The sequence below is a fragment of the Aphis gossypii genome, chromosome X, assembly GCF_020184175.1.
Source record: "Aphis gossypii isolate Hap1 chromosome X, ASM2018417v2, whole genome shotgun sequence".
NCBI lineage: Eukaryota > Metazoa > Arthropoda > Insecta > Hemiptera > Aphididae > Aphis > Aphis gossypii.
In genome coordinates, this window is record NC_065533.1 from 26894815 (window position 1) to 26910245 (window position 15431).

Genomic DNA, 15431 nt, shown 5'->3' on the forward strand with positions numbered 1-15431 from the left:
ATTTATTTGATTTAGAGCTTTCTAAAAGCAAACCATTTATTTTGGCGGCAATTAGTTTACAATGTTATATAATGGGTCTCATATAACAATATAACATGTTTAAATTATATTATCATTATTAACATAAAATAAAGTGTTTTATTTATTTAATTGTTTGTATAGTATAGTTTAATATTTTTTATGCAATGTACCAAAAATATTAAATACATGATAAAAAACAATTGTATGTCTACTAAGTCAAATTTAAATACATACTAAAACTGAAGGCTTACAAGTTCACAAAAATCTCAATTTACTGCAGCATTTCTAATATTTCTATTTCATTTTGAAAATCTTTGTTCGTTTAAATTTAACCACTAATAATAATGTGTACTACAAACATTAATTAACATATCCCATGTGTTTAAACAGTATTGAAGTACTTAGTGATATCTAAGGTGTACCTACTCTCAAAAAGCTAGAATTAAATGTTATAGACAAAAAAAATTATCAATTTTTTTATCCAGACAAAAATGTATTATCTTTTATCTTTATTTACATACATTTTTGTCATATTATCTTTATCTTTATCTAGATAAAAAAAAGAACTTATCTAATCCCAACACTGAATACGAATAACAATTTTGGACAGAGATAATTTGTCAGCCTATATACATGAATAAAATATATTATATTATTATAAATGATTGAGCTTTGTGGTTTTATACCCAAATTTCTCCTATTCTATCACCTAGACGACGCAGTAAATTCCCTCACTCAGTATGTAGTGACCGGTGGCTAATTCAACGGCTGCCACCGCTTAGCGACAATTGTTGATTGTATACACCGGCTCAAGTAACATACCATGAAAAAAATAATACCCAGTGCCAGGCATATCTATTGTGTATACAACAGTACAAATAATATGTAGGATATCACATAAATATTTTATTTATACAATTATTTATTTATTTTAACCAAAATAAGTAATTGTACATTATATAATACACATTTAAATAAAGGTACATTAAGAAAGAAAAAAAATTGTTTAAATAGAAAACAAATTTAAATAAAAAAAAATTACAAATAAAATACAAACACAATTTAAGTAGGCACAAAAAAATAATCGGAATCTGAAAAACTTGTATTTCTTTCTTCGAGTTCTCCGTTCAATATTTCTTCTATTATACTATCAATATTCCAAAACTTTTCTTCCTCTTCTATCACATGCCCAACAAAATTAGTCCACATTTCTGGTGTTACATTTTCTAACCCTTTTTTTAATAATTCAATTACGTCCTTTAATTCATAAGTTGTGTTGTGCGTGCCGACATAATTTTTAATGGAGATCCTCATCGCGAGCTTGATAGGATTTAATCCGCAGTGGTATGGTGGCAATCGCATTACGAGTTTTTGATAGTCTTTTGCATATTCATCTAACACGTCTTCGTCGTCGTATTGTCTTAGTTGTCTCACTTTTTTTAGTAAATCAATTTTTAGTACCGGATGTTTAACGATCTCCCCTTTGCTCTCAAGCCAATCTATAATATTCTGTTTTTTCCAAGACTTGGTTGGCATTTGAAATTTCTTCACCGAGTGATGGGAGGCATTGTCCATCACAATGACGGCGTTTTCTTTTAATAATGGCAAAATTCGTTCAAACCAATCATAAAATATATCACTATTTAGATCGTCATGATAGTTTATTGAATTTGTTTTCGATTCGAAACATAAAAGGCCCCCCGGGACAAAGCCATCTGTCGACCCGATGTGTAAAACGATGAGACGCTTACCTTTTCCGGAGGGTTCCTTTTGTCCTTTTGTTTTGCCTTCAATAAATGCTTCACCTGATGATTTGTCCTTTTGTCCTTTTGTTTTGCCTTCAATAAATGCTTCACCTGATGATTTCATCGTCGTATCGACCCACGTTCTGCTCTGTGTCTCGCCTACGTTGATCCACGTCTCATCTAAATAATATATTGGTCTGTTTTCTGCTCTGTAATACCTTATTTTTTCTAAATAATTTCGGCGCCAAGTTTTTATATCTTCTCTTTCGAGAAGTGTTTTGTTGCGGTTCTTTTTCATTTTCACACATCCAAATTTCAAATCTTCTTGCAGTATTTTAAATGACGGCCGTTTAAGATTTGGCAACGTTGGATCCTCGTTAATGGCAATTAAAATTTTTGAAATTGTTGGTACTTCTCGGTTCCTCCAAAAGTCATGTATTTTGAGCCTAATAGCACTTTTATCAAACTCGTCGATTTTGTCAACTATTGTCGGTCTATATTTTGTCTTGTTAGGCTGTGAAACTGTACCATACTTTCTATACTCAGACAACGTGTTTTGTATTGTAACTATTCCAAAACCTAATGATTTTGATAATTTGACGAGTGTTTGTCTGTGTGTCAATCGGGGGCTGTCTGGATTTTCATTTTGTGTTTGAAGTAAATATTTGTACATACTTATAATAAATAATTTTTTACCAACGCCAATAAACTAAAGAAAAAAAATTCAGAAATTAAAAACTTGCAATAAAAAAATGGTAATACGAACACTTACTTTTCCACAAGGATTTTTTTTGATAATAGTCGAATTATCTACGACATCCATGTTGTATTAATATAAAAAAAAAAAAACGTAAAAAACAAAAAACAACGGTGTGCGAAAACAGTATAAAAAAACTGTGTGCTTAAAAAAAAATTTGTATATGTATTCAGGAACGTAAAATGCTGAGACACTAAAAGTACGCACTGAAACAAACACTGTCGCTGGTTTTTGGTAGGTGGCGTAGGTAGATATAACTAGTAGCGCATCCAAAAGTCTCCAAGGGGGGGGGGAATTTCCACAAATGAAATATCGGCTTTCAGTGAGTTCCAGCCCAATATTATAATTTATAATATAAAAATTAATAAATACAGCCCAAGGAGGGGGCGATCGCCACGTCGCCCCCCTCGTATCTGCCACTGATGGAAACAGCAGCGATAGTGGCGGCAACGGTGTCGGGGGCACGCGTTAACGGCGGCCAGTGTTTTAGAAGGTATAGTGGTGGGATCGCGCGAGAACTGACGAATTTTGGTCGCCGCCCAGAAATGTATTATATTACGAACAAAATTAAAACATTTGTACAACTCATGTACAAATACATTGTATATAATTAATAATTTTAATAAAATAAGTTCGTTTCTAAAATAATTCACCTATTCAAAAATCGAACATGCTGCTTAAGTAGTATTATGTATTTTTTATTATGTATGTTCACGAGACTTTTCAGCAGGTACCTATATTGTAAAAGTTTAAGTAGTAATACCTCTTTCTTCTTTAATTTCTATGTAACACAAAATCATAATAATTCTAAAACTACATCCCCACACAAACCCTTTTCTAAAATTATATTCACTATTTTTTTTTCTTCAAATAATTGTTTAAGTTATAAAAAAGCACAGTTTAATTAAATGAAAACAATGTATTAAAATCTGTTTCTCCATTTAATATTCTAAATCAATTCTAAACTATATTTACACAAGTTTTCTTACTTTTCTAGTAAAAGTTTTACAATATGGTCGTAAATTAATAAATACAATTAATGAACAATAATCCGCAGTTACACCAATAAAAGAGTATAATGCTTCAGTTTTTAATTTTGAACATTTCTATCGAGTACCGATAAAGCTGTAGCTGAATCAATGTGTTTCAAAGTATCGGTAACTATAAATGTATCAATATATTCATGATATTATGATAATGGGTTTGGAAGATAGGGGCAAAGATTTTGATTTTTATATAGAACTAGATAGTGAACTCCTGCTATCAGTTGAAGTCTGGTTTTGTGGTTGGCATTATATGGTATTTTATATGGTAAATATTAAAATTATGTTGTATTGACTAAACTTGTTTGAAAAAAAATATATATATTTTGTATAAATCATTTTTCATTTATTACTATATTTTAACATTAAAAACGATGTTATTCCTAATACATTTTGTATAGGAAATGTAATGTTTTGCTGTCCTCCAAAATGGCTAAAACTGATAAGTGAAATTTACTGTTAACAATATAAATAATATATGAGCACGGTTTAAGATAATATATAGTTTAGATAACGTCTTATTCAATTGTACGCTCTTACGCGGTCCGAAAGTGTTACGGTTCATTAGTACATATTTTCACCACACGCGTACAGCGTTAGTAGTAAGTAGTGCTCTTGAACACTAGTAATGAATAGTGAGTACCACTATTTATAATATAAATTATAGTATATCTTAAATCGTGATGAGTACTTTTAATTCCTTTTTGGCGAACTAATAACGTAATTATCCAATTTTGTGTTATTCACCTAATTTAAAAACTGATTCTAAAAGATTTATAATTAATTAATATTAAAAAATTAAAATAAATAGTAAATTTATTAATATTTTATTTTATATATAAATATATATAATAATAATACCATATTTATACATATATTATTTGTATTCTCTAAAAACTTAAGAAATATACACCATAAAATAATAATTTATTACAATACACATAATATAATAAAGTAAATTTGATATTACTTACTATTTAAACATTGTAACATAAATTAAAAAAAAACATTAAAAAGGTATTTAGGTACCTATATTAAAAAACAAATTTAACATTTACCTAAGATCTATAATAATATGATTGGTATGAATTTAGTTTTTTTTTATTAATACCATTACCTTTTTTAGATTACCTTGAAGATTCCAAAACTGCAAAAAAATGCAATATCATGCTTGTTTCCTGGACCAAAATATCTCCAATCCACAGAAAAAAAGGAAATCTCCTACAAAAAGAGTTTCTTCTGATAGTAATTGTTGGAATTCTAAAATCGTAAAACTAACAGAAGTAATTTTAAATTATTATATTAAATATTTTTACTCTTATAATATACTTTATTTACTGATGGATGAAAATATTTTAATACTTATTCATATTATAATAGATATCTGAATAAATATGCTAGTGTGCAAACTGATATGAGTTAATAATATTAATATTACTATTTACTATCACACTAAATCCTTACTTCACAAAACGTTATTACATTTTAAATATAATATATTAAAAAAGTCTAGAATTATACATATACACACTTTTTTAGATTGATATGGATTTTGATCATTTATATCCACAAAAAAATCAAAATCTAATTTAAAAGTTTGATATTTTTAAAGATAAATTGAAAATTGATCTTAAAAATAGAATCATCAACTTAAATTTAAGTCAGCAAAATTTGGTAAAATAAATTTTATCAGCTGATAAATTAGGCAAGTCTTTTAATTGAAGAATCTGATAAATTAATAACTGTATAAAAATGTTAATTTAATATATGCACGATACACAACATCACATACATATGATGTTTTTACACATAGGTACTAATCTTTAAAATTACTTTAGGAAATGATGACTTACCCTGCCATTCTGTTATTATCTTACTTTATTTAATCCAGTGAATATTAATGTAGCAAAAAAAAAAAAAAACAATGTTGCAAAATATTTAATGTGGAGGCCAACAAAATTGGAACAAGCCAGTGCAGTTATAATTCACATAACTGTAAGTTTCAAATTTAGAACAATACTTAAGTTAAAAAAAAATGAAGTATATGAATTCATAAGTTACTATAATGATTGTTTTTATTAAACTTACGATAGAATATCAATGATCTCAAAACAACACACGAAGAGAAAGTGAACCGTGCATTCAATTGTGGGCTTACTGTACAACCGTATATTGTCATTGTTGGCAATATTGAAGAACTTAATTCCACAATTAGCTACTATACAGTTATTAATGACATATACTATACGCTAGAAACTCCTATCAATGCCTTAGATATATGCTTCAAATCATTTCATTTGTTTTATTTAGAATATCCTCAAGAAGTTGAACAGGTAGGTTCATTTAGAATTGTTTTTTTAACATAAACCATAAATTAAAAAAAAATTATAGCTATGCAAAGCCTAATTTAGGATTTGCAGCAATAAGTTGTTATAATAATAGTGGATTATGGTACTAATTTGATTTGCTTAAATAATTATTTGATTTTCTTAGTAATATTTTATATTTTGTTATTCCTATACTAAGATTTTCTGTTTAGTGTGAATGATCTCCTATGTATTAAGTTATTTGATGTAATAATCACATTCAATTAACTATTCAAATTTCTTTTTAAGTATAATTTAAATAATCTTAAAATGATCAGCTGCTTTTTATGTAATTACGAGGCCGATGCCTCAATAATTTATTTATATATTTTAATATTTACCATGATTTAAAATCAATTGAAAAATTAAATTTTCCATTAGAGGGTTGTTTACATATTTTTAACAAAGTTGATACTTATTAAAGACATCTGAAACAGCATAAATTGATTCTAACTCCAATATAAATAAAAAACAAAAAAATTTGCTTGAACAAACTACTGATTATGAAGAATATCTTGATAATGAAAATATTGGGGAACAGAATTATAGTATGCCTTCTGCCGATGATTTCATAAGATCAAATGCCTTAAGCATGATTTGTAAATGATATAGTGATATAATTATTCCTAGAAATAAAATTGATGTTTTAATTAATGATGTTCAAGATTTTATCGATTTGATTGTATCAGTTTTTAATTCTAAAATTGACATATTTATTAATAAATGTGGTGATACTTATATCAAACATGAATTATCAGTAATACTTTGTAAGATTAAAATTTTGTCAGCTTTCACTCTTCCTTTATTAATATGAAAACTGAGTACACAAGATTTGAAACACTTGAAGAATTTAGGTGTATTAATCCATCCTAAAGAAATAGTTATTAGTCACAGGACACAGATTAGGTGACAAATTAGTAAATGAAAGAGTTGTAGTAGAGCCTATAGATGTTAAAGTATACTCAATTCCACAAAGATACATAATACAAAAAATGTTAGAACATTTACATTTATTAGATGTAGTGTTTAAGTATACTGAAAAAATGAAATCCAGTAAATTAATTTATAACTTTTATATGGAAATAGGGCCAATAATAAAATAAAATTAATTAATACATATTTAGGTCATTATGATTTAAACAATGTATGATGTGTTTCTTGGGTAAAAATAAGAGAATTTTATACAATAGGTACCAAAAATATGCCCGTTATTATTAATATATGTGATGATAATGACTTTATGTTACATCTATTCGAATTAATTAAATGTATTTTTATTAGAGAAAATGAATCATTCATTATTTATACTTTGTTATTTAATTTACTATTCATTATGATGAATATTTTTGGAGCATTTAATGTTATGTTAACTTCTGAATTAAAATGTATAAAATTAAATGAACTAAATAATTGTTTTTCTGTTCATCACATAAGCATAATGGAACTATGTTTATAAGAATTTATTCATAAATTTAAAAAAATATTTAATACGTATAAATTATTATGTTTATGTGTATAATAGTCTCAGAAATTACCTACTCGTACATTTCACTAAATACTATATATCTAATAATAATACAGTAGGCAGTATTTATTGTATTAGCCATTAGGTATACTATTATATAATATATTTATATAATATTTATAGTAATTGTATTATCTCTTGGATTCATATTATATAATTACAAATTATTATTATAACTTAATTTGAATTTGTACCTAATTAATAACATTCTCTATTGTTTTGTATATCTAGTTTGCATTATTTATTATATAATATAATAAAATGTTGTTGTTGAGCATAATTACCTACACTATTATCTTTTAAATTGTACGAGTATGAAAAAAATATGAACAATAAATAATCAAATTTTATTTGAATATATTCAAATCAAAATTGAAAATTGACTGACTATCCTATAAAAATAAACTGTATTATATTATCAAATACATACAAATTGCAATACTTCAATTTATAGCTATGCTGATTATTACTATAGGTGTAGGCCAATGAATGGAGTAGGCCGGTAAATTAATAGTTATAGTAAACAAGTTATTTATTGTAGTAAATTTCACTTAGGCTGATAGAGGTGACCACTATAAGCTTTTTTTATATTTCTATAAATATTGTTCAAATAACTAAATTAAAAAGTACATAATATTACTGTAAAGACTGTGAGATAACTAAATTTAAACATAATGGATGTATTAGATTTGAATCCAATGATAGATACCATTTTACACCGACACCGATGCGTATACGGTATACCACTTAATATGGAGTTTTATTATTATACTTCACAGATTTCTTGCTGTATCGTACATCGAGTGTCGACGGACGATTTCTACCACCGGATCACGCGTGTTACACATTCGTTAGCTCGACGATCACAAACGGTGTTTGGCGATTTCAAATATGATGAACTAGTTCGACGCACACATGGACAAGCCGAGAGCGTCGTCTGGTACGCGACAAGTCATTGGCCATTGCGTAGGTACCTACAATCTACATCCATCGAAAGCAGCGGCAGCAGCAACATTGACGTCGACGTCACCGACACCGCCATCACTCGCACAAGCCACAAAGGCCATTTAAACATAAAATGAAAACGGTCTAAACATTGAGATTTACTTGATTATTGAAGACGTCGCACCCGCATGTGTTGTCTCCGTCTTACACACGTATGATACAGACAAAACGTGTTTACGCAGTCTGAACTATCATTCGCTCTATATAGTTAGCTCCTTCAATAATTTACTTAGAAAGAATGTAATTAATTCTGTTGAAAGGAGAGATATTAAACTATGCCTCCTCGAAGAGATTTTTTTGATCGATTTAATATATCGACTAATATTCAATCTTAAAAATTTCAGTTTTTTTTAGTTTTTCCCTTCACGTAAAAAATAAAACCAAAACATTTTTTTTAAAAAAAACTCATCTAGGAAACATAGTATAAGGCATTATCTTTCTATTGGAGTTAAAACCCTGTTTCTACGGTATTTGTGCATTGTGTTGTGTGCATAAACCAGAACATATTAAACGGATGTCGTATATACCTACTTGCATATTATGTTGTCTCCGTGTCTAATCAACAAAGAAAATGGGATAAAATGTACGCAAATTTTACTCATTGACCCCATACACCCTAATTCTATTAGTTTCTAAATAGTAACTAACTATCAAAGCATAATATTATATATATATATATGATATAGATATCAAAAATTATTATTATTATCAAATGTTACATACGTATCGCCGTATCGACAGCTCGTCAAATTATAACTGATTTTATATTTACAAACGCCATATTGAATTAGGTATTCTATATTTATAACTTATTATAATACCAGTACCTATTTGTCTAGTAATATAATATTGAAAATAATTACGTGTATAATATGATTGTTTTATAGTTTCATATATATTACACCATATTTTGTCCATATCATAATATCATATATTTTTGACTAAAAATAATACTTAATAAAATCGATAATTTTAGTTGTTTATAAATTACTTAAAAATTCCAAAATATTTTGAAAATTTAACTGTACATAGATTACACTAAAATAAACATAAGGTGAAAATTTCAAGTATTACCCGTGAGTTACTACTTTATAAAAAAATCAATTTTTTTAAAACTTGGAATATTCTCACTTTTTACCTCTATAAATTATAATGCACCAAGGATATTCACTTTGCTATCGGAAACCACCCTTGAAGTTTGAAGTTGAAACATTATTTCCACACGTTATGTTGTACACAGACACAAAAAAAAAATACATAATTGTAAAATCAATACATTCATTACTTCGTCCAGAATCTAAAATTTTTACAGTTTTTAAATTTGAATATATTATAATAATAGGGCTAATATTTTCGAAATAATGTGCAGTCTTTCCATTGGTTGTATGATCCATTCTATGAAGCTTGTAGATTACATTGAAAAAAGAAAATTTACAAAGATTTCTTTAAAAAATATTTTATGTTGCATAAATATTAAATAAAATGTTATTTTTATTTCAAATAGTCTTAACTCTTAAACTTATAAGAATATCAATTAACGTTGTATAATATTATTATTATTATGCAGTTCGTCAAACGAAAATAATACATTGATACAATAATTGTTTTAAATAAAAATTTATTTCATCAATTTCTGGAATTACATTCATTATTATTATTATTTAATACTGAGACGTAAGTAAAACAATTTTATTAACATTTTTATAAAATGTAGATACATAATATTTTTTCCAAAAAATATTATCTGTTTAAATAATATATTACTACATTTACAAAGAAAATATATTAAATAGAATGTTTTTATATCAAATTCATTTTTACTAAGAATATTATAAATAACATAATATTATTATTATTATACAACTCGTTAAATGTGTATTATATATCAATATTTTTCTTCGTAAAATGTTTTCACGTTTATTTTTTTTTTAATTATTATAAGTTTACTAATATAGTATAATATATTATATAGATATAGATAATATATTATATACTATTTATATAACCGCATTTCATATAATTTTTTTTTTTTATAGTTATTAAAATACATTAGAAAATAGAAAACAAAATTAAAAGCAATAAATTACCTACATAAATATTAAATATTAAAAAGATAAAGACAAATTATTTGAAATGTATAACGAATTTGTTTTTATCTTTCCCTTTAAAAAAATAACGTTAATGGCGCTCTATCCACAAATTGTATTCGATCACCTCTTTTGAGATGACATTCATCAATTTAAGGAGAAATACGTTATTATTCCACATAGCACTGGGTCCGCCAATCCAAACGCAGTATCTATTTCTTTCATGGTTTTAATCAGATACCCGACGTCAATGACTAGATACCCAAATGATAAGTTCCTGATTTTGGACTGAATCCTTGGGTTGTTTGATAAATGTATTTTTCTTTAACTGTAAAATATAAATAAATCATCTACTCACTAATAATCCATTATATTATAAAAGCCGTTTAGGTATTATTAGGTAACACACACACACACACACACACACACACACACACACACACACATGATACACAGCACATACAATTTTTATATGTAAAATAAATTTTTTAAAAAACTCACGTTTCATAAAAATTAGATGGATACCTCGTTGTTGTCATTGTTGTTGGCCTCGTTGTTGATATCTTATGATGATTCTAACAATTTGGATCTAAATAATAAATATTATAGACTTAAATAATAATATAATATAATATATATTTGAATACTAAATTTTGGTTCTTGAAATTTTATTTTTAATTTTAAAATATTATTATTTCATACAAAAAAATTACAAGGTAAAAACTGTATAAGTTGACTAAGCCATCGTTCTATGAGTATATAGTATAATAATTGTTTATTTTTTTGCAACCAAACAAAATATGAACACATCAAAAACAAATTAATATAACATGATTGTACATCTATAAGCATTATCTGTAATGGCGATGTTGAGTTCACAAAAAAAGATTTTAAAATTTAAAACATTAAGAATAGTCATCAGGTATATAGTAAGTTATTTTCTACATATTAATTATTATACAGTACCTACCTATATAATTCTATAAACTAATTATTTACAGAATAAAATTAATATAGGTATATAATAAATGTGTAGGCACATTATTGATGACAAATTACATAGTTCATAATAATTTAAAAAATTAAACCAAAAACTTAAGATATTAATACTTAGTTGAATACAAATTTCAATTCCTATAGGTAACTAAAGGATTTAATTTTCCAAAAGTAGAATTACATTTATACATGGTACTAAATTGGTATTGTTACTATGTCTTGTCGTATAACTATGGGAACACGGATTAAGCATGTGTTTAAAACAAAAGAGAAGAAGTAGAAAGCTCAAGGCGTTTTTAAAATGTTTGATTTAGTTTTTGAACATTGAGAGTAGGTACTAATATATAATATATAATATAATAATTATAATATATCATATATGTTATGATAATAATATTATCAGAGAAAGATTTGCGTAGAATATAGGTAGGTAATTAATTTGTTTAATAGTTTTTTTTTTTTAAATCTGTATGTGATTATTGCAGATACAGTGCCAGAATTCAATTCCAAACATTAATGTTGACTGTACAATTAATGATAATACATAAACTATGCGTTTCAATTGAATATTACAAATATACCTTATATCCTTGAAAATATAAAAGAATTTTCCAATTACTTTGGTCAAATAATTAACATTAATATACCATTTTAATTTATCATCATAATATAATCCGAGATATTTGATACTATTTACTTTTTCAAAAACAAAAACAATTAGAGCTACAGTTTCTACTATTGCGAGTTAATGAAAATACATAATATAATATGTTATCTGCAGTATTATTAAATCTATTATTTTATATATTAATAATTATTGTAAGGTAGGGTTATAAAATTAAATAAACTTACTTTTTAAATGTAACTGCGAAGTGTAAATATATTATTATTTATTGTTATAATATTATATTAATGTCACTGATCGATTAAAATATTAAAGTACTGGACTTGTGTGATTGCTGGAGACAACTGAAAATCGATCCACTTGACGTGGTGTATTATATATTATTAGCTAAGTCAACATTTTTTCCCACTATTCAGCAAACACCACATAATATTAGTGGCCCGCGACAATTACTATTTATTACTGCATGAATATATTTCACAATAAGTATTATTATTATTGTCGTTGTTTATATTGAAAAAAATATTATGTATTAATGTATTATTGATAATGTCCGTGAGATTCGTTTATGTATCCTACATTCCTTATGCACTTACACAGTCTCTAATACTAAATGCAATTCATCTCTCATAGTGTGGGAATAATAATAATAGGTATACGTAATCTCAAGTAAAATATTGTAATAACGTAAAAATAAAACAAATTTTATAAAAATAAAATAATGTAAAAATAAGAATATGATATATAGTAAATGATATAAATAGGGCATGTATTAAGTACTTTAGATAAATGAGACGCTAGGCAAACATTCAAGTCTCGAATGAATGCCGGATTTATTACAGATTAGGTATTTAAACTTGCGTTATTGTTATTTTCCTCCTGATCGTAGGAGGGCTCTCGAGGTCGTCGTAATTCGAGAATGATCAAGTACACCGTAGTAATAAAATATTAATAATTAAATTATAAAAATTAATATAAGTATGTATAAATATGAGGCGCGTACAACTTACCTTATTCGCAGCTGTGTTTGATTACGCAGATTATGACTCGATAAGATTAAGAAAGGTTTTTGGCACTCAAATTCAAATAAATCAACACTGGTCATATTTTCGTTTAAAAATAAAAGGCTCACAGGATCCGGTGTGTAGGAGTTCTCGCTGGTGCTCGTGTACAGATGAGAGAAAACGAGTTAGTCGAGCCGGCCAGAGTCGCAGGCTCTCCGCGTTTCAAAGAAATCGTCTTTATCGCCGACGACAGAGACCCTTACTGGACCATCCATTGTCTTCGGCGGCACACGAAATAGATCACATGTGTTGCGCCGCACTGTTACAACCGCGTATAATACCCTACGTGACCAAATAATGTAAACCGTTCCTTTCATCAGTGATTTAAGATGTTTGGGTTATAAGGATTATCTGCTTGCGACAACTCGACCGTTATTTATTTTATTGAATAAATAAGTGATTTACAATTATGATATGTGAGCATTTCATTACAATATACATTAACTGCTCATTGTATAATGTACTACTATTTATATATATGTAAACATTCACGTTTTCTAAAATAATAACGCTGTGAGAAAATAATATAATATGCAAGTGTCTTATTCTGAAATACAATATTATTTTACAAAAAAATTAAGCATGATATATATTTATATATACCTATACAAAATTAAATACTATATAATATAATATTATTTTATGCATTATTTATAAACCACCTCTGTAATGCGAAAACTCTATTATAAGAACATTGTGCAGAGCGATTTGAATCCATATGGTATAATATACAACACGGAACTAACAGTTTGTCATTTTTTATACGATTAACATTATTCAATTATTGCTATTATTATTATTAAGTATTAACATAGTCCGATTGTCTGTAAAGTTGTTTGAATCGCGGGCATCCTAAATTTGCTCGATGACATTGACTTTAGGAATGAAATCTTGAATAATCTGCCGTTTTTCTTCGCTTTTTACGTAAATACATTAAAAATGTAGTGATTTTAAAATCCTATCGATTTTAGATGTATATTATTATATTATTATGGATTTGTTGTCATCACTATACGTATACTATAGTCTTCGTGTTAACTGTTAAGAAAAGTCAAGAAATTATTTTGTCACGACTTTGTCGTCTCTGCGGTAGAATTTTTCATAACACAGGCATATAAATTGTATTAATTTATTAGCTTTACGTTTTTAAAAGTCATGTTTTATTGCATTCATATAACATTATAATAGTAATGTAATGGTACCTACCTACGCGTAAAACTAGTTACGAGTTAATAGTAATAGTGACGCTTGTCACTCTACCTATACCTACAATAATTAATATTGCTTGTTTATTTTTTTTATTTTTATTTTTTGTTTTGGTTATAAAAGAAAGAACGCTAACAAATCTATATAATTATTCAATTGTTTTACAACGAAATAAACCAATTATATCAGAGCAACACATTTCCTTAACACTCACATTTAATTGTTTTATCGTCATAATAGCACATAATTATTATTTCTCGTCAAGTCGGAGTACATATTAAAAAAAAAGAAAAATGTGTACTTACTATTAGTACACACAATGAATCTTGTCGACACGGCACCTAAATATTATTATGATTTAGATGTTTGTTTCAGTGGCTAATTAATAAAGTATTATTATTTTTATTTTTACTACCAGGTCGATGATACTATAATTTATAGTTAAATTATAAAATCGGAATAACGCAAACGGTGCTGATGCTATAAAAAATGAATGTGTGTTCAACGATTTCCAATTGCAATTTTATTGAGTATCAAATATGTAAAGCAATGAATTTTTTATTTAAATTTTGTATAGTTTTATTTTTATTTAAATTTCAATTCAGTGGATGTTTTTTAGTAGAGATAGTAACTATCGTTGTGGCCGTCATTAACTCGGACACGTATTTCTTGTAAATGTTCTTCGGGATGTTTATTGAGTTGGCAATGCTTAATTAATTTTTTTTATTATTACTGCAGTTCTTGTATGATGCGAGCGCGGTCGTAAAATTTCAAAGTGAATCATTTAGTTAAGTGGTTTTTTTTTTTAAATTAGAGCTGTATCAATTTTTTTCGGTGTTCATGAGATATTCTAATATTCTTGTTTTTAGTGTACAAGCTCGTAAAAGTTTCATATTATGATTCTAAGTGACCGATTCTTGTTTTCTTATTTTGCTTTTTGATTTTTGGCTAGTTATTACATTAGACAGTAATGATATGTTTTTTTTATTAT

At 26.7% G+C, this 15431-nt stretch overlaps 1 protein-coding gene, 1 long non-coding RNA gene and 1 pseudogene across 2 annotated transcripts; 1 reads left to right on the forward strand and 2 right to left on the reverse strand.

The window, feature by feature from the left end:
• Nucleotides 1-1083: 1083 nt before the first annotated feature.
• LOC126552445 (uncharacterized) lies at nt 1084-2940 on the reverse strand. The gene is made up of 2 exons (XM_050207142.1): nt 2539-2940; nt 1084-2475 (listed from the first exon to the last, which is right to left on the reverse strand). Exons 1-2 carry the CDS (start codon nt 2587-2589, stop codon nt 1084-1086), a joined length of 1443 nt encoding a protein of 480 aa, XP_050063099.1. The 5' UTR covers nt 2590-2940.
• A 2171-nt stretch (nt 2941-5111) lies between these two features.
• On the forward strand, nt 5112-5972 carry LOC126552446 (uncharacterized; annotated as a pseudogene).
• A 4391-nt stretch (nt 5973-10363) lies between these two features.
• On the reverse strand, nt 10364-12788 carry LOC114130119 (uncharacterized). Its single transcript, XR_007605882.1, has 3 exons — nt 12398-12788; nt 11051-11138; nt 10364-10877 (listed from the first exon to the last, which is right to left on the reverse strand). It is a non-coding gene; the product is annotated as an uncharacterized LOC114130119 (long non-coding RNA).
• Nucleotides 12789-15431: the final 2643 nt, after the last annotated feature.